We start from the raw sequence: 25,668 nt of genomic DNA, 5'->3' as shown, positions 1-25,668 counted from the left end.
CAATTCATGATGTTAACAGACAGCTCCAAGTAGAATAACTCAACTTCTACAATAGACCACATATCACAATGCTGCATGTGTTTTTCTAAATAATAAAAAAAAACATCTTTAGAGGTAAAGAACTGAGAACAGTATATATTCCTAAATGCTTGTGAATGCAAAGTATATTAATTCTCTGCTTCAAGTCTCTATTCTTCTCAAATTCATGTATGAACAGCAATGCCATATACTGTGTTACATCACTTTTGCAAAATTTGCTACTCACACAAGCCAAATAAAGTACCACGGTCTTATTATCCTAAGGAGTACCAAAGAAATAAGCTATGTGTGTTTGCATATTTCAAACATTTTCTGCTGTTTAAAATTGCCATCCAAATATTTCATTTCAGAGATAACACCTCAGCAAGTACCTACCTAAAAAAGTAAATTGCATTTCTGCATACCAACAGTACCAGAAATATAATTGATTTGAGTCCAAAAGCATATATATGTATATATTTGGCATTTGACAAAAGTAGCATACCAAAACAGTTTTTCAAAGTAGTTTTGTCAATCTACATGCACAAAAATAATGTTTAAAAGATCTTCTTGCTTCAAAGTCTTTCTAACATGTGGCATTATCAGACCTAATTTTTGCCAATTGAATTGCATAAAATGTTATCTCATTTGCATATCTCTATTTCACCAATAAGATCAAATATCTCTTTGTGTTTTTATTGATGGCGTTTGTAAAGTTCTTTTTGTGCCACTTTCCTTTTGTCTCATTTTGCTTTTCTTATTGATTTGTGAGAGTTTTTTTAATACATTTTTGTTGTAATTCCCTTGTTGGGTTTATATCAGTTTATTTTTTTTATGGTGGTTGAGTATTGGTAAAACTTTATTTCTTAAGCCAAGTGGTGAGCAAACAGGTGTTAATTACATCATAATTATACTTTAAAAAATTATTTTTAGTGACTTTTAGGATTGCAGCAAAATTGAGTAGAAGCTACAGAGTTTCCAAATACCCCCTGTGCCCACATATGCACAACTTTCTGTACTATCAACATCTCTTACCAGTGGTACATTTGTTACAATCAATAAATCTACATTGATAATAGTTTATATTAGAACACATTTAAGAGTGTATAAAACAGTCTGTGAGTTTGAACAAGTTTATACTGTCATGTATCCACCATTGTAATACACTAAGCAATTTCACTGACCTAAAAATCCTCTGCACTCTGCCTATTCATCCACTAGTTATACTTTTTTTTTAAATGCAAAAAAAATCCTTTTTTTTTCAAAAAGAGTTAATGGGTATTATGAAAGTAGAAGTGTGTGGAATATATTATTTTAAAATAAAATTTGGGTGTGAAAAGGTGAGAGATCAAGTAAAAGCTCTAGGTGTGGAGGTTGCAGGTAATGGCCTGAGCAAATTTATAGGATGAGAGGAAGATGCTAATACAGAGAAAGTATGTCAATGTGAAGAATGGGGAGTAACTGATGGACTCTTATCTCTGGAAGGACCAAAGGGGAGGGAATTAAGAATCAAGAGGAAGAGTGGTCCCTGGGACAGTAAAAGGAGAGAAACAGAAATAAGGGAATAAAAGGTTACAAATAAAGAAAATATTTGAGGTGAGAAGAAATCTGGAGAAGTTCTTATTAGGTGAGCTTTATCCTAGCAGAGGCACTGGTTCAGTTCACTGAGGGTAGAGGTGTGTTACAGTCTTGGGAAGAGAGAAGAAGGTTTGGAGTCACTTTTGGAAGGGACAGGAGAGGGCCCACAAAGGATGAATGAAAGAGGTGCCAAGTGGCAGGGTGTGCTCAGTGGAGCTCAAAACATTTTCTTTAAGAATTTTTTGATATAAGAAAGTTTTTAATTTTCATATGGTAAAATGTATCCATTTTTTTATACCTTTTTGTTTCATGTTTAATAAATCTTGCCCTACCACTAAAGTCTAAAAAATATACACACTTGTTTTTTTTTATTGAGTTTCTAAATTTGTTTTTGATATTTAGATCCTAAAATTCCTACCTGGAGTTGACTCTATATATATAGATATGAGAAGCTAAATGATAGAGAGATTAAACAACAGAAGAATGTGGAAACTGATAGAAGTAAAGGAGTTGTGCCAATAAAGCTAAATGATAGAAAGATTAAACAACAGAAGAATGTGGAAACTGATAGAAGTAAAGGAAGTTAGGAGGCAAAATTGGAGTTCAGGGCCTGCCTAGAAAGAAATGTTTAGTAAACATACCACACTTTCAATTGGGAGTTGATCAACATTAAAAATTAATTCTAGGTAACCCATTCAGGTCCCCTCCTACTGTGGGAGCTTTTCTGTCCCTTCAATAAATCCTGCTTTCTAAGAAAAATTAATTAATTCTGTAATTTTCATAAATATTGTCCAGTATCCAATAAAAAAATACCCAACATACTAGGACACAAGACCAGATACCTGAAAAACTAAAAAACAGAAAATAGAAACAAAACTACAAGATAGTTACATGTTGCACATATCAAATATGGAAATTAACTATAATTGAGATGGTCTAGAAAATGATGGCACAGTGAAAATTTTAGCAGAAAATTAGAATTTTTAAAAATCTATTAAATGAAAATTCTTGAACCAAAAAAATACAATAATTAAAATTAAGAATTAAACAGTGGAATTCAATGTCAGATCATAGCTGGTCAGAGTATTATGAAAGATGATATAAGTGGGTAGAAAATGTCTAGATTGAAGCATGGAAAGAAAAGCAAATGTACAAAATATAAAAATGTAAAAATATATAGAAAAGAGAATAAGAGGAACCTATGAGACATGATTTAAAAATCGTAAACACATAATCATAGTCTGAAAAGACTCGTGAGAATGAGCAAAAAGATATTTGGAGAGAAAATGTTCAAGAATTCTCCAAAATAGATGAAAGACATCAAACCATAGACACAAGTGTTATAAACCCCTAGCATCATAAATACCAAGAAAACCACATCAAGAAACATCGTTATAATTTACAAAAACAAAAGATAAAAAGAAAATCTTAAAACAGGTCAGAGAAAAAAAGGCACAGTAACTTCAGAAGAGTAGCAATAAGAATGATAGCTAACTTCTCAATAGAAACCATGGAATCTAGAGGCAAAGAAATATCATCTTCAACTTGCTAAAAATAAAAACCAGAAAAACCCACAAAAACAAAAAACTAATTTCCAACTTAGATTTATAGACCCAGAGAAGAAATAAACTCAAAAGTGAAGGTGTCAGTTTCCAGTGCTGATAATAATGGAATAGAATATATCTGACTAAGGCTCTCGCAAATAACAGACAAAATACATAAAACAACTATTTAAGGGCACCTGATAATGACCAAAAACAAGCAGAAACTGGAGACTCTTGGAAAAATAAAAACCATACTGGTTGAGGGTTACATTTATATGTCATTTCCTGCAGTTTCACTCTCAGTGTGACACCATTGGACAATTAAAACTCAAGTAGAAAGCCAATATCTTACTGGCCTTGAGATGTCACAGGGCAGAGTTTAGAAGAGGAAGAAGCAAGTAAAAATTAAAAGTAATAAAATCTCATAAAAGAGGAAACTACAGATGAAAGAGCCCTGAAACGAAAAATGAACTTTCCTAAAATTCATGGCTGACCCCTGCATGCATTGGGGAGATGCCAAAGAACCCAACAGTAAGCCTTAAATAATTGCTTTTTAAAAAAAATCTATGCAGTTTAGTCGGTGCCCATTTCAGAAACAACAGTTTAGAGTTTGAATCCTGCAAGTTAGATGGACTTTGTAAATACATCCAATTGTTCATTGAAACTCCACAAAAGTCACACTATAGAAGCAATCACTACATCCATGACTAAGAATTATCTGTAAGACTAAAGACAAAATCGAAACAGACTCAACCTTTTAAAAAACCTACACACATCCCTAGTGATTGTTCAGTAATTTTTTTTTTCATAATCAATATTTTTTATTATGGTTTTGTGGGGTACAGTTAAGGGTTAGGTGTACAATTATGTTTCATTCAGGCACCCTGTTGATAAGAGGTGTTTCCCCATCCCCAGATAGATATTTGCTACTATTAATCCCATCTCCCTCCTCCTCCCCATAGTTTCCCAGTACCGTCAGTCATTTTCTTATAGTATTACATTGGATGTTCAAGGTCCATTATATGAGTGAGAACATGTGATACTCGGATCTTTGTTTCTGTGAGAGGTCACTCAGAATTATAGACTCTTGTTCCATCCAGGTTTCTGCGAAATTCATGATTTTGTTCTTTTTTATGGATGCGTAGTATTCCATCATGTATATGTACCACATTTTTTAATCCAGTCCTCTTTTGATGGGCAGCATGGTTGTTTCCAGGTTCTTGCTATTGTGAACAACGCTGCGATAAACATACATGTGCAGGTATCTTTTTTATAGAGTGATTTGAGTCCTTCAAGGTATATTCCCAGTACGGGGATTGCGAGGTCATATGGAAGGTTGATATTTAGAGCTTTTAGGAATCGCCACACTTTCACCATCTGCCCCTTACTACCCATGCTCCATCTTTCACAGGTAAGTTCTTGAGATAACCAAAATGCCCACATTATTAATTGCTTTAAGTCTATAAATAAAGCCACTAAAAGCAGTGAAACAGTATTAAGAATCTTTTAGTAATGCTATGTAAATTAAACCTGTCTTTGTTAGAAGAAGTTTTCTAAATTAGTCTCAAAATTATTCTTGAAAATGCCAATAAATATATAAATAAAACTATCTCAACTCCCAATATTTTTTCACTTTTCCAAATACCTTAAACTTATTACCTGTTATTTATTAGTTCTTCACATTATGCCACTGGACAAAGCCCTTGAAGTTAAAAAATTTAAAAAAAGGCAAGAAACTATTTAAAATATGTTTCCAGTATTATAGTGTATTAGTTGCTCCCCAAATTTCAGAATCATGTGTCATTTCACTGCTTTCCTCCCACACTGAAGTGGCAGTAGTTCATTTTGGCGGTTTGTCAAAAGAATTAGAGGGTAAAGTACTTGGTGATCTTTAATCAAATGTATCCATTGTGTATACAGCATATGACATATATATATTTCACACATTATAATAGAGCACAGTGAAGAATATACCCTGTACAGCATAATCCTAGTATCCAAACAGATTTCTCTTGGAGAACTTTTTTTTAATAATTTACTTTTATTGAGCTTAAAAGGTTGACTTACTTTGAAAACAAAAACAAATTACCATCTCATTGCAATTACTGTTCCCATCTAAGAACGACCAATGTCTTACATAATTACTTACCAGGTAATTTATAGAAACTATATTATCAAATATATCACATTTTTCTAGATAAACGATATCATAATAGGGCTCATAATCCTTACCAAAGATTCAACAGATAAACCATAATTATGAGAAGTAATTTGTCATAAGAGCAAACGGAAAATCATTATATAATTTTATAATATAAAGTGACAAAAAGATGCTTCAGTTTTTTTGTTTATTTAACAAGCATTTACCAGGCATCTATAATGTGTCAGGTATTATTAATCAAAAAAGACCTGGTACCTGCCACCTTCGAGGTATTAAGAGTCAAAATTTACTAAGAAAAAAAAAAAGTAAATCCGTGTTTGCTGTATGGAATGGTTAGTCCTATAGAAAGAGAAATGCTCAGAGTCTGTGAAAACACAGAAGAGTGGCATCTAAATCAGCAACTATAGGTCAGTAAACATTACCTGGAAAAGATTACCTGGGTTCAGCTTTGCTACATGAGTAAGAATTGGTTGAATGAGGAGGGCAATCCAGGTGAAGGAAATATAGTCATGTGCTGCATAACAACATTTTGGTCAATGACAGACTGTATATACATGATGGCCCCACAAGATTATAATTAAACTGAAACATTCCTATTGTCTGGTGGCCTTGTAGCCGTAGTAACATCGTAAAGAAATGCAGGTGTTTGTGGTGAAACTGGTGTAAACAAATCTATTGCACAGACTTTTGTTGTTAGTTTAGAGTGTACTCCTTCTACTTATTTAAAAAAAAAAAAAAAAAAGTTAGCTGTAAAACAGCCTCAGGCATGTCCGTAGGAGGTATTCCAGAAGAAGGCATTGTTATTAGAAGAGATGACAGTTCCCATGCATTTGTCCTGAAGACCTTCCCGTGGGACAAGATGTAAAGGTTGAAGACAGTGATATTGATAACCCTGACTGTGTGGGTCTAGGCTAATGTGTGTGTATGTATGTGCGTGTGCGTGTGTGTCTTTGTTCTGAACCAAAAAAAAGTTTAAAATGTAAAAAAAAAATTAAAAATTTTAGAATAAGGATATAAAGAAAATATTTTTGTACAGCTGTACAATGTGCCTATTTTAATTTAATTTATCTTAATTTTAGTATTATTACAAAAGTAAAAAAGCTAAACGTTTGAAAAGTTTATAAAGTAAAAATGTTACAGTAAGCTTAGGTTAACTTATTGAAGAAGAAACTTTTTTATTTTAAAGATGTGGGGTACAATTCAGGGTTAGGTATACAAATGTTCATTATGCATGTACCCTTGTTGATGAGGTGTGCTCCCCACCTTCCCCCAGCAGATTCCCACTACTGCGAATCCTGTCCCCGCCCTCCCCTGGCAGTTTCCCACTACTGCCAATCCTTTTCTTACAGTTTTATGATAATTGTTCAAGGTCCGCTAATACGTGAAAACATGTGATACTCGGTTCTTTTTTTCTGTGATAGATTACTCAGTATTATAGATTCTAAGTCCATCCAGTTTGCTGTGAAGTTCATAATTTTGTCCTTCTTTATGGCTGTAATACCATCATGTACATGTATCACATTTTTTTAATCCGGTACTCTTTCAATGGGCAGCACAGTTGGTTCCATGTTTTCGCTATTGTGAACAATGCTGCAATAAACATACGTGTGCAGGTATCTTTGTCATAAAGTGATTTGAGTTTCTCCAGGTATATTTCCAGTAGGAGGACTGCAGGGTTGTATGGAAGGTTGTTTTTTAGATCTTTTAGGAATCACCAAACTGTTTTTCACAGAGGTTGTATTAGTTTACACTCCCATCAACAGTGTAGAAGTAAGGAACTTATTTTTTAATAAATTTAGTGTAGCCTAAGTGTATAGTGTTTATAAAGTCTACAGTGAAATAATGTCTAGTAATGTCCTAGGCCTTCATAGTCTAGTAATGTCCTAGGCCTTCATAGTCACCCACCACTCACTCACTGACTCACCAGAGTAACTTTCAGTCCTGTAAGCTCCATTCATGGTACATACCCTATACATGTGCACTGTTTTTTTATCTTGTATAGTATATTTTTACTGTATCTCTCCTAAGTTTAAATATATTTAGACACATAAAAACTTACTATTGTGTTACAATTGCCTAGAATATTCAGTATAATAGCATGCTGCACAAGTTTGCAGCCTGGAGCAATAGGCTATACCATATAGCCTAAGTATATAGCAGGCTACACCATCTAAGTTTCTGTAAGCATACTATGTTCGCACAATGACAAAATCACCTAAGGACATATTTCTCAGAAAGAAATACAGTCATGCCATTGTTAAGCAAGGCATGACTGTAACTGGTAATAAGCACAGAGGCAAAAAGCAACATGGACCATTCAATCTACTGCAAGTTCTTATTTGGAGGAACATTTGAGAGAGGAGCAGTCATAAGAAATAAGATGCAAGAGAATGGTAGAAGCAAAGTTATGAAATGCTTTGGGACATAGGTTTAAAAGTTTGAACTTTACTCAGAAAAATAGTCCTCCAACAGCTACTAAAAAGAATTTTAAGCAGGAAGGCAAAATGAGTCTATTTTCATTCTTAAAAGATCTATTTGATTTTGGTATGGTGAAAAGCTAATCCTGAATTCAGGAAGCAATGTTAGGATAGAGAAGAAGGAGCAGATGTGAAAAACACAAAAGAACAAAATTCATTGCACTTAGAGACTAATTGAAAGGGAAGGTGGAATGAGAAGGAAAAGTCTAAAATGAACTGGTCTAAACTGACTATGAAGATGATGATAAAGAACACAGGATGAAGGGTGAGTCTGAGGTGGAAGGGAACCTAGAAGAATGACAAAGTCAATTCAAATTATTTTGCACATTATATTTTCTATATATTGTCTGAAGAATTCCTATAAAACAGAAATTACATATAAAGCATATTAAAAGGTATGACCATTAGGGAAAAGAGTATGAAGTTTCCTAAGGAATTTTTTTTTTTTTTTAGTTGGAGTCTCACTCCATTGCCCAGGCTGGAGTGCAGTGGCACACTCACGGCCAGCCCAGAGTCGACCTGCTGGGCTCCAGCAATCCTTCTGCCTCAGCCTTGCAAGTAGCCAGAACTACAGGCGCACACTACCACACCCAGCTAATGTTTGATTTATTATAGAGACAAGATCTTGCCAAGTTGCCCAGACTGATCTCAAACTCTCCGGCTCAGACAATCCTCTCACCTCAGCCCCCCAAAGTGCTGGGATTACAGGCTGAGCCACTGAGCCCGGCCCCTAAGGAAATTAAAAATAGAAAACTACCATATGACCTAACAATCTTTCTTCTGGATATATAACTGAAGTAAATGAAACCACCACCTCATAAAAATATCTGCACTCCTATGTTCACTGCAGCATTATTCACAATAGCCAAGATATGAAAACAACCTAAGTGTCTGTTGACTGATTAATGGAAAAAGAAACAGTGGTAATATATATACACAATGGAAGATTATCAGCCTTAAAAATGGAGATCCTGCCATTTGCCACAATGTGGATGAAACCGGAGGACATTATGTTAAGTGAAATAAGCCAGACATAGAAAAAAATGTCGCATAGGAAAAAGTCATATATACAGAGACAGAGAATAAAACAGTGGTTACCAGGGGATAAGAAGGAGGAAAAAAATGGGAAGATGTAGGGCAAAAAATATAAAGTAGCAGATATGTAGGCTATACAAGTCTAGAGATCTACTGTACAACATTGAAACTACCTATACTGGGGGAGAACCCCCCAAAAATGGAATTTATTTCTTTAAAAATTGTGTATTTATTCCTACATGTTTACATTTCAGTTACCTTCAAAGTACTCTCCATCTGATGCAATATGCCTATCAAGATGCTTTTTCCACTACTCAAAACAATTTTTGAACTTGTCGATGTTGATGCCTTTTAAAGCTTCTATCATTTTTTTGTTTCACCGCTGCCATATTGGCAAAACATTTCCCTTTGAAGACTCTTTCATCTGGAGAAACCAAAAAAAGAGTCACTCTAGGAGAGATTAGGTAAATAGGGAGTGCGGGGCATGGGTCATGCCATTTGGGTCAAAACTGCTGAACACTCAGTGCAGTGTGGGTAGGTACACTCATAAATCACCCATCATGAAATGGACAAATGCAGTGAAAGAATCTCAAAAAAAAATTCCGCTGAAGCAGAACACAGTCTCTCACACCAATGCTATCTGGTACACTGATGCCTAAAGGATCCTAGAATACTGGCCTAGTAAGGAAGCCTGTACTACAAAGAGCCTGCCCTCCAAAAAATAATTCCAGGGTTTTTTCAGTTCCCCTCATATAAAATTAATATTGCTACAGGATAAAAACTGTAGAAGAGACCTGAACCCTAAAAAGCTGCAACTACATTTAGAAATTAACAAACATATTGTTTCGAAGTTTGCTTTCACCCCAATAGAGGGAAATTAATTATCTTCATGTCCTGAACCCTGGGAAGGGGGAAGCTGCCCTGCAAGGCTGATCAACCAATTCTCCCTTAAACAGTGGGCCTGAGACCTCTATAATGGCTCTCTGCCCAGGGATTAATACCTGATAGTCATAGGACTTGCTTTATAGACAGCATCGATTGTAAAACCTAAGAATGGTATTTGAGATATTTTTCAGACTTTGTACTCTGATGGGCCCGAAGCCCCACCAGGGCCCAGAACACATATCAAGAAGTTCACCACCAGTCCTGTGGTGAACTCCTCCCAGAAATTGACTCTGCAACAGGAAAATAGTCTGGACACCCTCACCATGACATCATCAATCAGTCAACAGCCCATTATACTCTACCTGCCAAGATCTATTTATTTAAAAACCTATCCTCTGAATTTTCAGGTAGGCAGATTTGAGTAATTTCTCCAGTCCTCTTCACTCAGCTGCCTTGCAATACAAAACGCTTTCTCCATTGTAATAGCTGCACCAGTTCTAGTTTTCCTGGGCATCAGGCCTAAGTATCTGGTCAGGTTGTAACAACATGAGTACTATATTTAATGATACTTTATTCAAGATTTTAGACATTCTTCCCATACACACACAAAAAAAATAGGTAACTGTGAGATGATGAATATGTTAATTTTCTTCACTACGGTAACCATTTTACTATTTATATGTATCCTATAACATCATGTTGCGTAACTTAAATATGCACAATAAAATTTATCTTAAAAATGAATAAACATAAAAATAAAATAAAGTATATTACAAATAATCCCCTATTTCATATATATGACCCAAAGTTTATTGTGGCTAGTATATTCATTTTAATTATTTAAAGAGCAAAAACTTCCTGATTTTCTTAAAGCTATATTGGGAGCTGGGGGAGGGAAATATTTGGAAATCTCAAGTCTCCATTAAAAGCTGAACAGAAAAATTCAACTTTACCTTTCCTCCCAAAATAGTTATTTGCAACAAGCTGATGTACACAAAAATCATTCCATTCACCAAAGAACATTGAGCAATTCTTTTAAATATATCCTGCAAATAGAACTTATCATTCTTTAGAAAATTTCTGCATTATGATAAGCAAAGATATCAGAAGGTGAGATACATGCCTTTATTATCTAATACTAACAAAGCAGCAACATAGGTTATACATAGTTTATACAAAGCATTAACAAAGTTTAGAAAAATCTAAATCTCCAGAAATTTGAAAAATAAAAAATGTACCTCTGAGGTGGTCAGTTCTAAAACTTCTATCTCCCAACTGTGTACAAGGAACTTTACAATTTATTTATGTATGGGGAAATATGTCTTCAACTTCATTAGTCGTTTTTCATTATATTCTATGGTTGAAAAAAAAAATACCCTTCTCTTTGTTTATTATGGAGAAGCTATGGCATGGGGGAGTGGAAGGAGGAGTTGCTAAACAGAAGAGCCAGGGGTGGGACTCAGCCTTGGAGTTGTCTAATGAGCCACTCTGCCTCCCACAGCTAACTCCTCACAGCTCTGCAAAAGACTAATAAACTCAAGCCAACAAAAACAAAACACTCACAAATCTAATTCAGTAACTAACACCCTAAGGATATACAGTTTTCTCCTGACCAGAACTAAAGTACTCACTTTCTTTGCGAACTTCCTTAAGTGCAGCAGTAAGCTCATCCTTTAAAACTGTAGCTTCCTGGGCGATCTTCTCTCCTTTGTCTAATAAATTCCAAGTTGCTTCCTCCACAGAAGCTAAAAGGACTCTGGCTTTTTTTGAACGTCCTTTTTTCCTGTTGGAAGGGTTCTGGGGACAATTTACAAGTGTTGTAACCTAAAATTGAAAAAATACACAAATCACTCAGAGAAACTGAGAACACAGTCCTGGGATATCTATCCTAGAACAAAAGGAAGCACAGTTGACCCTTGAACAATCCCAAATGTTAGGGGCGCCAATCCTCCTCCATGCATTGAAAATCTGAGTGTAAACCGGGCTCGGTGGCTCAGCCTGTAATCCCACGCCTTTGGGAGGCTGAGGTGAGCGGATTGCCTGAGCCCGCGGGTTCGAGACCCGCCTGGGCAGCAAGACCTCATCTCTACAATAAATCAAAAAATCAGCCGGGCGTGGTAGCGCGCGCCTGTAATTCCGGCTACGCGGAAGGCTGAGGCGGAAGGATCGCCGGAGCCCAGCAGGTGGAGGCTGCGGTGGCCGGGAGCTGGGCGACCGAGTGAGACTCCAACTCAAAAAAAAAAAGAAAAGAAAAGAAAATCTGAGTGTAACTTTTGATTCTCCAAAAACTTAACTACTAGTAGCCTACTTTTAAATGGAAACTTTACTAGTAACATAGAGTCAATTAACAGATATTTTGTATGTTTATGTGTATTATATACTGTATTCTTAAAAGAAGCTAGAGAAAATAAAATGTCATAAGGAAGAGAAAACACATTTACTGTTCATTAAGTGGAAGTGGATCATCATAAAGGTCTTCATCCTCATTGCCTTCACATTGAGTAGGCTGAGGAGGAAGAGGAAGAGGAGATGGTTTCACTGTATGAGGGGTGGCAGAGGGAGAAGACACGGGGAAGGAGAGGCAGGCGCACTTGATGTGACTGTCATTGAAAAATATCCGCATATATGCTCTGCACAGTTCAAACCAGTGTTGTTCAAGGGTCAACTGTATTTTATAGTAACAGGATCCACTCTCAGTAATGTTGTTGGTACAAACCCCAAAAGTCAAGTTTTAGCACGAAGAGCACAATAGTTACCACGGAGTTCCCAACTAAAGATAGGAAGAAAGAGTCACAGAGATTGAATCTCATCAAGTTTTAATACTGGAAGAAAATGCTTTAGAAGACTGTGTGTGTGTGTGTGTGTGTGTGTGTGTGTGTGTGTGTGTGTGTGTGTGTGTTGTTTTAATTACAGAAACCTTGATAAAGCAGTTAAGAACTTTGAAAAAATATACAATCTTTGTAAAGTAGTCAAAAATGAGAAAAGTAGAAAATTATATATCTCAAAAATATCAACTAATTATAAAATAAAATTTATACCATTTTGTACTCAGCAGTCTAACCAGGGGTACCAAAAAAATCTATACACATTTTTAAGAGATGTTATTTAAGTATTGCTTCCTGAAGAACTTCTCAGAAGTGTCTGGACATAGACGGTAACCACTCTGAGCACCTCTTGTAATTATGTAAGTCAGATGTGACTTGCATTCATCTTTTGTTATCGGTATATATTTCTCCTTTCTTAAAATGTGTATACATTTTTTGGTGCCCTCTGTATATAAAAAGGGAGGCAAAAATAATTATAATTAAGTTAGCCTAATTAGGCTGAAAATAGAATTTACTAATATTGGAGGAGTAGGGAACACTCTGAAACATACAAAACAGTGATTACCTCAAGAGAACAGAGACCAAATCCCTATCATGATCTACTTTCTTGCCTTTTGTAATCTCTCAGATCTGTCTCCTACCCTCTTTCCTAACTTATTCAGCCTCTCAAACAGTTCCCAAAGTCCCCTATCAAGAGGTCTTTCCTGACCACCTTTATCTGCATCCTCTCACTCTAATCCTTTACCATTTTGTTTTTCCTTAAAACATTTACAAAACCTGACAATTTTTATCTGTAAATACTAAAAATGTAAAGCTAAGTACTAAAATGTAATATTAAAATGTAAACTCAATGAAAGCATGAAATACATTTTGTTATCCAGCATCCAGAACAGTGTACAAAGTAAGTGTTTAATAAATATTTAACATATGAATGGTTTGAATGGGGTAGTAATGAAAGATTTTAAAATGCCTCTATTCTGAATTGCCTAAATATATCAATAATGAGCATATATTTCATTTGTAAATTTATTTAAAATAAGAACGAATGCCTCACCACAAATATGTGAAGTGATGGATGTGTTAATTAGCTTGCTTTGATCATTTCACAATGTATACATACATTAAACATCAGAGGGTACACTATAAACATATGCAAATTTTATTTGCCAGTTATACCTTAATTAACCTGGGAAAAAAAGAAAAAAATGAATCCTAACCACAAGAAGAACAAACTCATGATAAGAGCATTACTTGAAGATGAAAATTAAAACCTATATTTGGAAATAAAAACATCATACTGAATTACATTATGAAAAATATCCATTTCTGTCCAGACTCTGTAGCTCATGCCTATAATCCTAACACTTTGGGAGGCCAAGGCAGCAGTATTGCTTGAGTCCAGGAATTTGAGACCAGCCTGGGCAACATAGTGAGACTTCGCAGCAACTTGGATGGATTTAGAGTCTATCATACTCACTGATCTATCACAGAAACAAAGAACAGAGTACCACATGTTCTCACTCATAAGCGGACCCTGAACATTTACCATAATACTATAAGAAAGGGAATGGCAGTAGCAGGATACTGCTGGGGTGGGGAAGGTGGAACACAACATCAATAAGGGTACCTGATCTCAAACCAAGCAAAGTGGAGACCAAAGGGAGGTCCAAACTTTACCTGTACAATGGCCACTTATATACCTAATCCTGAATTGTATCCCATATCTTTAAAATAAAATAATTTTTTTTAAAAATTGTCAAGACGTATGCTAAACATGCACCACATCTTTAACAACAAACTATACATAATCCTTCCTGCTAAGCAGCCCCTAGAGATTTTTGTTTGTTGTTTATGGAGCATTAGATGTTTGTTTACTTGGATATCTGGACACAGTTTTTAATAAGAAACTGAGAAAAAAATGTATAAGTTATGCGGGAAATATGTGGATGAAAATAACTTTTGTCTGCCTTTCTATTCTCCTCCCCTTACCCCATAAGCCCTCTGTTTTAATCTCATTTGTTTCATTCCCATATTCATGACCCAGATTGGAATGTGTTGTGGGAAGACTTTGTTTCTTCTCTTAGGAAGTAAGAAATATCATATTATCCTATAAGACTGTGCAAAGGTTAAATGAGGCAAGATATTATATAAAATCATAACATGACACAAATATTTGTTGGCATTTGATGTATATTTTCCAATTCATTCCCCACATTGATGCAAAAAATTGGCTACAAGAATCCTTATCAAAGATGTTCTCTCTGGACCTAACCTTATCTTGCTCTTAGTGCCTCTCATGCTAAATGTGATCAAGGTACTTAACAAAGCACATTCTAGATGCTTTAGAAGCAACTAAACAGGGTCATGTGTCTTTGTTACAGATTACATAAGAATGATAAAAAGTCTGATTTGTTGCATTTTCACAAACTCCAAAAGGCAAATATCTCACTATTGTCAGTCTAATTTATATATCAAGAGTTAAAAGATATTTGTCCAGATTCAGACAAATTATAGCACCTAGTTTAAAACCTTTGTTTAAAATGAAGAATAAAGTATAATTGTCTGAAATGTTCCTTCAGAATGTATTTTAAATGCCACAATTCATAATACTTCCCACTGCACATTCCTCCTCTATTGTTCAGATCCTCCATGCGCCAAATGTTTTCCATAGAATAGCCTGGGCTTTGAAATTAAAATGAGCATTCCAGAAATGCTTTGTTCCTTATAATAAATGCCAGGGAAGTAAGAAATGTGAAAAAGAACATTGTATAAGAACATTGTGCTTCAAAAAAAAAAAATGCAATCGCAAGTTGCAAGTTATTCACTTTCATAAGTTGTTTGTACTTATGTCTTCTTTTAAAATATCCTAATATAGTTATTTCATATTGATTAAACTAAAGTCAAATGATGTTTTCAATGATTTGTTTTATTTCAGAAAAGAAATATGGCTTGGCAATCCTGTGAGAAGAAAGAAAGCTGAACCTTTTTTTTTTTTAACTCCAACTCACCTAGGAGATATAGCCTACTCTCTCAGTGACTGTGACTCACTAAAACACATGATTCTCACTAAAAGGGAGGAGGAGAGTGTACATATGCTATTTGAAAAGGTCTCTCATTTCTTGAAAGAATACCAGCAACCAGTAAAATTAGTTTTCAAGATATTCTGTAAAAATAATTCCTGTATCCTCATTTTCTTTTTTAGTACAAAATCAGTTATATTTTTATAAGGAACACAAAAACTTTAGTTGGAACTTGTAGCAAAGATGATTCTAATGTAGGGTCCTAGCCTATGCCTTGCTAAAATTTACTTCTTGTCACTGATACACAATTCTCCCATTCCCCTCTTTTTCAGACCTTAGGGGTTTCTCTCATATGGACAATCTCCAGACTTACAGCATTAGAGAGCTTGGGTTTGCTCACTTTTCTTTAGTCTGTAAATCTTGCTAGGCTATAAAGACATACCTTCATCAAAGATACAGGAAAGAACTCCCCACTGAAATGGTTCTAAATTAGAGGTTTCAAGTAATATGAAAAGAAGCAATTCTCACTCTCATTTCAGACATAAATACCAGAGAAGTAAGAAATGTGAAAAGAACATTGTATAAGAACATTATGCTTCCATCAAAAAGAAATGCAATTGCAAGTTGCAAGTTATTCACTTTTATAAGTTGTTTGTACTTATGTATTCTTTTAAAATATCCTAATATAGTTATTTCATATTGGTTAAACTAAAGTCAATGATGTTTTCAATGATTTGTTTTATTTCAGAAAGGAAACATGGCTTGGCAATCCTGTGGGAAAAAAGAAAGTTGAACCTATTTTTTTTTTTTTTTTACTCCAACTCACCTGAGATATAGCCTACTCCCTCAGTGTTCATTAATTCTGCAAATTTAAAATTCCACAAAACCAGGTATATTTTAAATGTTGTACAATATTTTTATAGTAAAATTTAGAGTATCAAAAAATGTTTTTATACTTTTTCCTGATTCAAGTGTGCTTATCTAGATGATCTAAAGACACCGAAAATTAAATTGATATACTTAGTGAGCCAAGCCACTAACTGTCATTTTACAGAGTCATGCTAGCACACAATAGGAACATTGTAGAATATGGCATGAGGTTGTGATTTACTTTCATTAGTTGCATCAGTGTGACAATTGCTTTAGCATCTCAGATGCTAGCTTCAGGAAAAGTCTTTTTAAATGCCAACTTGGGTAACACATTTATATTCTATAATCATGTTCTTTCCCAATCTAATTCTAATTTTTTTAATTCTACTATCTTTGCAGTATAAAAAGGCCATGTTAACAGCCATCTCTTTTCTTGTTTATTAGCTAAAACACTTTGAATTTTAACCTTCCTCCAATAGCTCACAGGAGCCTTCAGGGCTACTTTTGTTCCCTTGAGTTAATTTTAATGTGCAAAATAAAATATAAGGCATTTGAGCTATGTTAATTAGCTAAAACTCCAGCCGGGTTCTGAAAAAAATTAGAAGGGTAGAAAAATAAAACTGTCTCTAGATAAGTAGAACCTATAATCTTTCAAAGTAAAAGGTATAATCCAGTGTTGGGGAGGAGGGTTGATAATTGATAATTTCGAGTCATTGATAATTTCAACTGTTCCTTACTTCCATCCAGAAACAACCCTTATTGAATTAACAAAAGTACTGGGAAAGATCGAAGGATTAGGAACCAGCAAATATTACATATTTCTAGATTGACATTCAGCATCCCCCAAAACCAAAACCAACTACAACCTTCCTTTAGTTCTTTCAAGCCAATAAACACTTACTGAGCATATATTTTATTCAAAATAATACCCTAGGCATTCAGGAAATAAATAGGAGTAAGTTCCAGTATAGCAACAAGAAAAATATACAACAAACTACAATATAAAAGGCAGAATGATAACTGCTTACATTTATAGAAGTACAAAGAAAGTGTTGCTGAGATTACAAACATTCACAAGGATTAAGTAGGACTTCCAAGAAGAACCTTTAAGAACAGATAGCTTTCTACCAGGAGAGACCAAAAGGAAGGTAACCAAGGCAATAAAACCATGTACAAAGGATCAGAGACAAAAATTTATCTGAAAGTAGCAGACAGTCAAATTTGGCAGACTGTGGGAAAAAACAGGTAATTGGGTGAGAAGTAAGGCTAGGAAGTAGGTTGCAGCTTAAATAGGAAAAGTTTTTAAAGCCAAGGAAAGAGTTAATATGTAATTCAATAGGCAACGGACAATTCAAACACAGCATGCCCAAAGTAGAAGCCTTCTTCTACCAACCCACTACTTCCTCCACCTGTATTTCTTATATCAAGGGCTGACTCCTAACTTGTGGCAGAGACCCAGAGGTCATTTGGTTTGTTTCCCTCTCTCTCATCTTCTCTAGCCCTTGTCATTCATGACACAGAAACAGGGCATCAATCTCAGCCCCACCCATTATTATGAAAAGTGTGTGCAATGATTCTGTCCCTCACTGAGTCTTTTATGAAGACTCCTGTGAGGTCTCACTGCCTTCACATCAATCTCATGCTCCCAGTAGAGCCATCTTTCTAAAATGCAAATCTGTTTCACTTGCACTAGTTTAACACCTCAATGGCCACCTGCTGCCTACAAGATAAGTTCAAACTCTTTAGCATGAATTATGATGCAATTTACGATCTAACTCCTGACTAAATTTTCACTCTCTTCCATTTGTGGAGTTTGACTACAAGCTACCCGTGATGCTCAGAACAGGAAATGTTCAGTACCTCAACCTGAAATGACTCTTTCTCCTCAAAGTCCCTTGTTTGTGGCTCTCACATCATTCATTATAGTCTTATAATTATCCATTAACATACTGCCTCCTCAGCTTTACCACAAATTCAATAAGCACACAGGCCATTCTTGCCTCATTCTGAAAACCCAGAGCTAGCACACTGTAAATAATAAATAAATAGTGCTGACTTAATGAAAATAATGAATGAAACCCTAGATTGTCAAAACCTTAAACTAAAAGCCATAATGTTGAGTGATTTATACAAGGTTACCAATAGAAATGTCACTAAACGAAAATTAAAATTTAGGTTTAGTAATGGCACAAGGTAGTAGTCATCAAAATGAATTTCTTAATGTGGGATTTTTGGTCATTTCTTCTGTCTAGAATCAGGAAAAACAAATTTTTATAAATCCAGAATAAACAAGTGTCCACACATATTGGCTATTTGGGGTCTGATCAGTTGAAAGTGATCTAAAATCAAGTATATTACGTTCAGTCATTTTTACCCCCCCAAAAAAGATAGATTACATTGTTCATTTTCAAACTATAAATAAAAAGAGCAAGTACTCTACTTGATTACTGATTTTTCATTTTTTTCAATCCTTTTATTAGTTTGCCAGGGCTATCTAACAAAATACCACAGACTGCATTGCTCAAACAACAGAAGTGTATTTCCTCACTGTTCTGGAGTCTAAAAGTCCAAGGTCAAGGTGTTGACAGGCTTGATTTCCCCTGAGATTCCTTCTCTCCTCAGCTTGCAGATGGTTACTTTCTCTCTGTGTCCTTACATATGTGCACAAAACCCTCTCTCTCCCTGTATGTCCTAATCTCCTCTTTTATAAGGACACTGGTCATATTAAATTAAGGCCCACCCTAATGATTCCATTTTAATTTAATTACTTCTATCTCCAAAGTCCTCATCTTCAAAAATATAGTCACATTCTGAGGTACTGGAGTTAGGGCTTCAACATGCGTACTTAGGAAAGGCAGAGGGCACAATTCAGTCCATAACAATCCTTACCACAAATGATACAAAAAGTATAAAACAACTATAACCTTTTATATGTATAATTTAGAGTTTTATTTGTTTGTTCGATTACCAACCACTGCTAACATGAGCTACTACTTCGAGTTATTGAGGGACAATAAAAAAGCACATGTAGATACCACTCCAATTCCACCAGCCCTCCATGCCACATGGATGGTATAACAAAGCAAAGATATTTACATGCCAACACATAAACAGCTGTAGTTAAATATTCTAATCCAGGAAATATACTTATTCCTAGATAAAACATGAAGCTTAACACAACTATGGAAAGACCAAATGATGAGACTAACATCAAATGTTAGTTTTTTCTACTTTTTACTTAACTACTTACCACCCAAAAACAAATGAACAAACAAAATTAATTTGGACTCCACCATCCATTTGTTTAACAAATGTTGATGGTGCATCTACACTGTGCCAGAACATGGCGGTGAGCCTCATTCTACTGAGTAGAGATAGAGAATAAACAAATATATAACTAATTGTGGAACACAATAGCAGCCATTGATACGTGAAGAAAGTGAAGAAGGGTAAGAGAATAGAGAGCAAAGAAAAGGAGCTAGTTTAGATTGGGTATCAGGTGATTAGGTAATAAGGACCCAAGCAAATAGTTTGTCTGGGGGGGAAACACTCCAGAGGAAACAAGTGCAAAGGCTCCAAAACAGGAGCTTGATTGTTGTATTTCAGAGGCAGCAGGAAGGTCAATGTGCCTGAGCATAAAAAAAATGAAGTATGTCTAGTATCGTGGCAACAAATCATGCAGGCCTTGTGAATCACCACCAACACTCATGATTCTATTCTTATCATTGGAAGCTATTGAAAGGGTTGGAACAAGAAAGCAACATTATCACTAAAAGACCATTCTGAATGCTCTGTGGAGAGCAGACCACAGAGTGAGCAACAACAGGAGCGGGGTGAGGAAAGGAAGACAAAAAGCAGTTAGCAACCTGTTACAGTAGCCCAAGTAGAGAATCGTGTTGCAGGGAACAGTGGTGGGACTGTTGAGAAATGACAGAATTTTGGTATATTCTGGTGAGTCAACAGTGCTGATAGATTGACTATAGGTTATGAAAGATATGTGGCTCGAGGTTGACGCTATGGCATATGGTTTGAGCAGCTGGATAAATGGAGATAGTATTTACTTAGATGAGGAAATTAAAGAGTGGTAAGGAGGAAAGAAAATCAAGAGTTGAGCTTTAGACATGTTAAATTTGCCTTTTAGAGTTGCTAAATTGGAGACTAGTATACAGTTCTGGAGTTAAGAGATATAAGGGTTGGAGGTATATTTCTCATAGCTTACCTTTAATTTAATTGCTCAAATGTCAGTTTTGCTGCTCTAAATAAAATTTCAAATATATTTGGGAGCAGTATTTTTTTTTAAATCAGAGATTGGATACTATCTCCCAAAAACAATGTATAACTGGAGCTGACACAGGAATGAACTTTGAGACACCCCAACATTCAGAGGTAGTATTTCTTAAGCAAACTAGCCATTAACCTATTAATTCTAGGATATGTGGCTTTTACCATTTCAAATATAACTATTAATTAGGAAAAGTGCCTGTTTTATACAAAACAACAATTCAGGGACAAATTCAGTTTTCAAAAATGTATTGTTAATCATATACTTTCCTTCTCTAAAAATTAGTATTTCCAAAAATTAAAGGAAAAACTATCAAGACATTGAATTAAGAAAACTAAGGATAAATTATGCTCATGCTGTTATTTATACCTAAACCAAGCACTAATCATTCTAGTAAATCAATAACCAATATTTTATAGTACAGAACTGATTCAAAGAAGTGCTAAACAAGAAAACACAAACGGTCAACTCTTTTCCATCAACAATCTTTGATTGCTTAAAGGAAACAAAATAAGAAATAAAAAATCCAATCAGAACAAAGCTGACCCTAAATAAAGAATGAGTTGGCATCACATGAAGTAACTTAGACATGTTCATGTGATCCCTTGGTCCATCCTGTCCAGCACTCTATTTCCATCAGTGATTGGTAGTAGAAAATGGTTATTATCCCTAATTATGTGTTTCAAATATGTTTGAGAATCATTATAACCCAAGCAACAATAAAATTGAATAAACCATACCAATATACTTTTCCAACACAAATTTATAAAGTTTTACCTGCTTTCACCACCACTATCTGTTGCCAGATTCTTTTGTTCCCCATCTACCTTAGACTATCATATTTACTCTTTCTTGTTCTCTTCTAACATAAGACTCAATTTTATTGATGATAGTTAGAAAAAAATATACACCTCTACTTGCTTATCATGTATAACTAAGAAAGGTAATAAATGTTAAGCAAAAAATACATAGAAGATAGTGATTAGACTTGTAGGACCCAAGATTTTATAGCAACATAAATGTGGTTTAAATACAGTTCATCAGCTAATTAAATGCTGATGCTCAGTTTAAAATTAATTAGGTTGTATCCACTTCATTTGTCAGAATTGTCTCTAAGTCAATAAAGTCATTTTTCTCATTTTTGTACAAATTAAATATCAGTAACCAATCTTGAATCTCATTGGTCAGCACTTGACCTTTAATGTCCCAAAGTCCCTTCTTTGATATTATCATGGTCCCTCAATTCCAAAATACTATAAATTACAACACAAACCATGAATGTAATCACTTATTTTCAGAATGTAAGTATAAATAATATTTTTTCAATATTGAACCTACCATATACAAGGCTGAGTTGAGACCTATTATCCAGGGATGAAGAAAGCAGATAGAATAAAGATGCCATTGATAATCTTTGAGTTTCAAAGTTGACTTTCTTAAGATCTCAAGCAAGGATATAGCTGTGAAGTTGGAGGCATCACACAACCTGACTTCAAAATTTGCCTCAAAGCTATATTAACCAAAACAGCATGTCAATGGCATAAAAGACACATAAACCAATGAAACAGAATAGAGAACCCCAAAATAAACCCACCTATTTACTGCTAACTGATTCTTGACAAAGGCACCAAGAACATTCTTCAAGGAAAGGACAGTTTCTTCAATAGATGGTGCTGGGAAAACTGAATATACATATGCAGAAGACCGAAACTAGATGCCCATCTCTCATCATATAAAAAAAATCAACTCAAAAGCAATTAAAGACTTAAATGTAAGACCTGAAACTGTGAAATTACTAGAAGAAAATATAGAAAGAGCCAAATCTTTTTGGCTCTCATTTAGCAGAAGGCGGATGACAGAGTTTTATGAAAAAGATGATCTGGTCAGACAGGAAAAAGAAGAGAGAATTACTGGGAAAAGGGGCTGACTGGTAAGAGAAACAGGTAAGATACATGTCCTTATTTCTGTTCTCTGGACTTCACCCATTTGGAAGCTGAAAAACACTGAAAGTAGAGGAATTTTTATTCCATTCATCTTTAAGACTCTGGAAGAAAATTGTTTTATGAGCTCCCCTACACAAAACTTTGAGGTGGGTACAGTGCAGTCTTGGTATCACAATGTAAATAGGGAAAGGGAAGGCCAACTTAGCTTTCTTAAGTCAATCTTGATTCCTGTCAACTTGGATAATACCCAGACTCTCCTAGACAGCATGAAAGATAACCAAAGTCTGGCTGTGTTGAAGACCAGTGGACCTGCCATGTTCACCATGGTGAACGATCAGAGGCTGAGGGTGAACAGATGATGCCAGACACTAAATGGAGGGTGTAGCTGGGAATTAGGGATCTGAAGCACCATCAAGGGCCAAGGTGAGATTAAGGGCATTCTAGGAGACCCACGGATTGTAACCAAACTGAGAAAGAGCAATTTACAAATTATGCAAGTTGCAGACTACATCAGGAAATACACAGAGGTACCTACAAGATGGCCATGCATGAAACTGGTCATGACTCAAAGGTCATCAATCCAGAGAGCATTCCAGACCAGCCACTCTGCAGCAATATATACTAAGTGCTCAAAGGCCATCACATGGATCCAAAAGGCCCCCTCTCACCATGAGATCACATAAGCAACACCTTCACCCCAATTACCCATTTTTGAGCATTTTCTCTAAAGAGACTGAGTATTGAGCAAAAGGGACTATTTACATTGTTGGATCACACAAGTTTGCCATCTGATTGGCTGAAATATAAGTGGGTAGTAGCTTATAAGGGAGGTCAGATCACTTATGAAAGGTAAAGAAACTTATAGTATACTATGATAAAACTTGTAATCCCCAACAAGGATCAAAAGGGGGAAAGAAAAGCTACACTAAATGTTTATATCCGTTATAAGATACATCTTAATTTCTGAAATGTTAAAAACACGAGTTAGAGAATGTGGGAAAATGTATTTAAGTTGAAGAAATATAGTATCTTGCAAATCAGGTTTAAGAATGCAAACTGTTTCCTAAATGAAAAAAAAATTCATCTGCAAAATTATAAACCACATTAATTTGTAAAACATTCACTACTGTAAAGATAGATAGATAGATAGATAGATAGATAGATAGATAGATAGATAGATAGATAGATGTAGAACTTATATAGCTATATAACAGAAATGGAATAGACTGAGGGTGGTCAGAGAACCCAGAACAAAGAGGGCAGCAACGTTAAAGTGAGTAGAAAGAAGTCAGAGTCTGAAAGGGCAAAAGATCTAGGAAGCAAGCTGAGAAGGAGTGAAGCATGTTCAACAAATGGCATCTACCCACAGATCATCTCAAAGCTGCCAGGTTCTGGTGCTGGGGGCATCTGTGTACACTTGTCATGCATGCTCCCACTGGACTCACTACTGTTTTTTCAATTAACTACTGTTTTTTCTTATCCTTATTTTAATTTAAAGAGTGGCTTCCTTTTTCTCCACTATTTGTTTCTCAAGACATATTATAGTCTAAAAGTTTTCCCATGGGAGCAGTTTCCTAGCAGTAAAAGAATGCAGAAATTAAATAATTCCCTTTATTAGAATCAATTCAGCTATATTGAATCACCTTAAACCTTAAAATGTTACTGAGGCAGAATTAAGTTTACTTCTTCATCCTACCATAAAAATAACATCTTTATACTTATTAAGCCTTAAGCCTATAAGTATTTAAAAGGCATTTAATTTAGTAACCCATAAGGTTACTTGTTGAGGTTATAGTCAAAACTCCAATTTTTTTTTTTGTATATGTGCAGGCTTCTCTTTGAGATTTCCTTGGAAACTTCAAGCTTAATTCTAACATGAATTCTATTGATAGAATGATCAACAAGGATACAAAAAAGAGACTTGAAGATAAAACAAATAAAGCACAAGTAAATGGCATCATACTTATTCAAAACGACCTATAAAATTACAGAAAACAACCACAAACAAACAAAAGTTGAATTCTTTTCTGAAAGAAACAAAGGAAATTATATTCTAGGAGGCTAAGAAGACAAAGGGGACAGACATGTTCTCTCCCTGCTACCTGGAGGTCAATAAAATCTATCTGTAAAATGGTAGAAAGTTAACCCTTTGGGCATCTAGGTATGTAATTGCATACATTTATAGATATAGGATTGCTTGCTTGCCTTTTTTTTTTCTTTTGGCTTAGGGAGAGTAGAAAGAAATTTTTGTTGAGAGTGGGGTGTAACACATTTTTTATAGGAGTGAGGAAAGAAAGAAAAACATAGTTTTTGGAAAAGCTAGGATTAATTGTTCCCCATCCAGCCACTTGGACTGGGGTTTGACTCTAACAAGGAGAGGGGAAAGAACAGAGAAGAAGCTAAAAGGAGTTGCTTCCATAAAAATTTTGTGTGATTCTAGGTGCAACCATTGTTTCGTTGAGGCCCATGTGACCAAAAACAGCACAGAATTGGTAAGAAAGGCATTCTGCTACCTTGAGGATTGGCAGCAGAAGGAGACCTGGGAATTTCACCCCAAAACATGGCACCTTGGTGTGTTGATTATTTTAAATTAAAAGTTCTTGGACTAGTAGACATTGGAAGAAACTTTACTCTGATATTATCTTATCTGCCTAAAGTCCAGACCTTCCAAAGAAAAAAACAATTACTTCTGATTCCTTCCCTGAATTTTCATTAATTTAAATCTTATTGAAAAGGAGAGACTATAGTCTGTCAAAATAGCGGGACAGACTTATGTCACAAATAACTGTCTGTGGGCCCAACAGACTTTGTCCCAGGCCCTTGTGTGTTCTCCAAACCCATTTAATTCCCCTAAAAATCTTTTACTATCCCCCAGATTGGCACATTCCCCTATCTCTCCTCCCTATGAAAAATATAAGCATCTGTACCCCATTGGGTTATTGGGTAATCATTCCCCTACGATTTTCCTACGGGTTATACACATTGAAATGAATTTTGTATGTCTTTTCTCCTATAATCTGCCTTTTGTCT

At 35.2% G+C, this 25,668-nt stretch overlaps 1 protein-coding gene across 1 annotated transcript in view; it reads right to left on the bottom strand.

The window, feature by feature from the left end:
• The window catches only part of CTNNA3 (catenin alpha 3), a 435,250-nt gene that overhangs the window by 377,772 nt on the left and 31,810 nt on the right, over positions 1-25,668 (bottom strand). The window contains exon 3 of the mRNA XM_021714606.1: positions 11,330-11,522. Coding sequence (XP_021570281.1) covers positions 11,330-11,522 — 193 coding nt within the window. The remainder of the gene's footprint in view (positions 1-11,329; positions 11,523-25,668) is intronic.

Source organism: Carlito syrichta, unplaced genomic scaffold (genome assembly GCF_000164805.1).
Source record: "Carlito syrichta isolate Samal-C Ts95f unplaced genomic scaffold, Tarsius_syrichta-2.0.1 Scaffold305686, whole genome shotgun sequence".
Lineage (NCBI taxonomy): Eukaryota > Metazoa > Chordata > Mammalia > Primates > Tarsiidae > Carlito > Carlito syrichta.
This window is presented reverse-complemented; position numbering and strand designations above follow the sequence as displayed.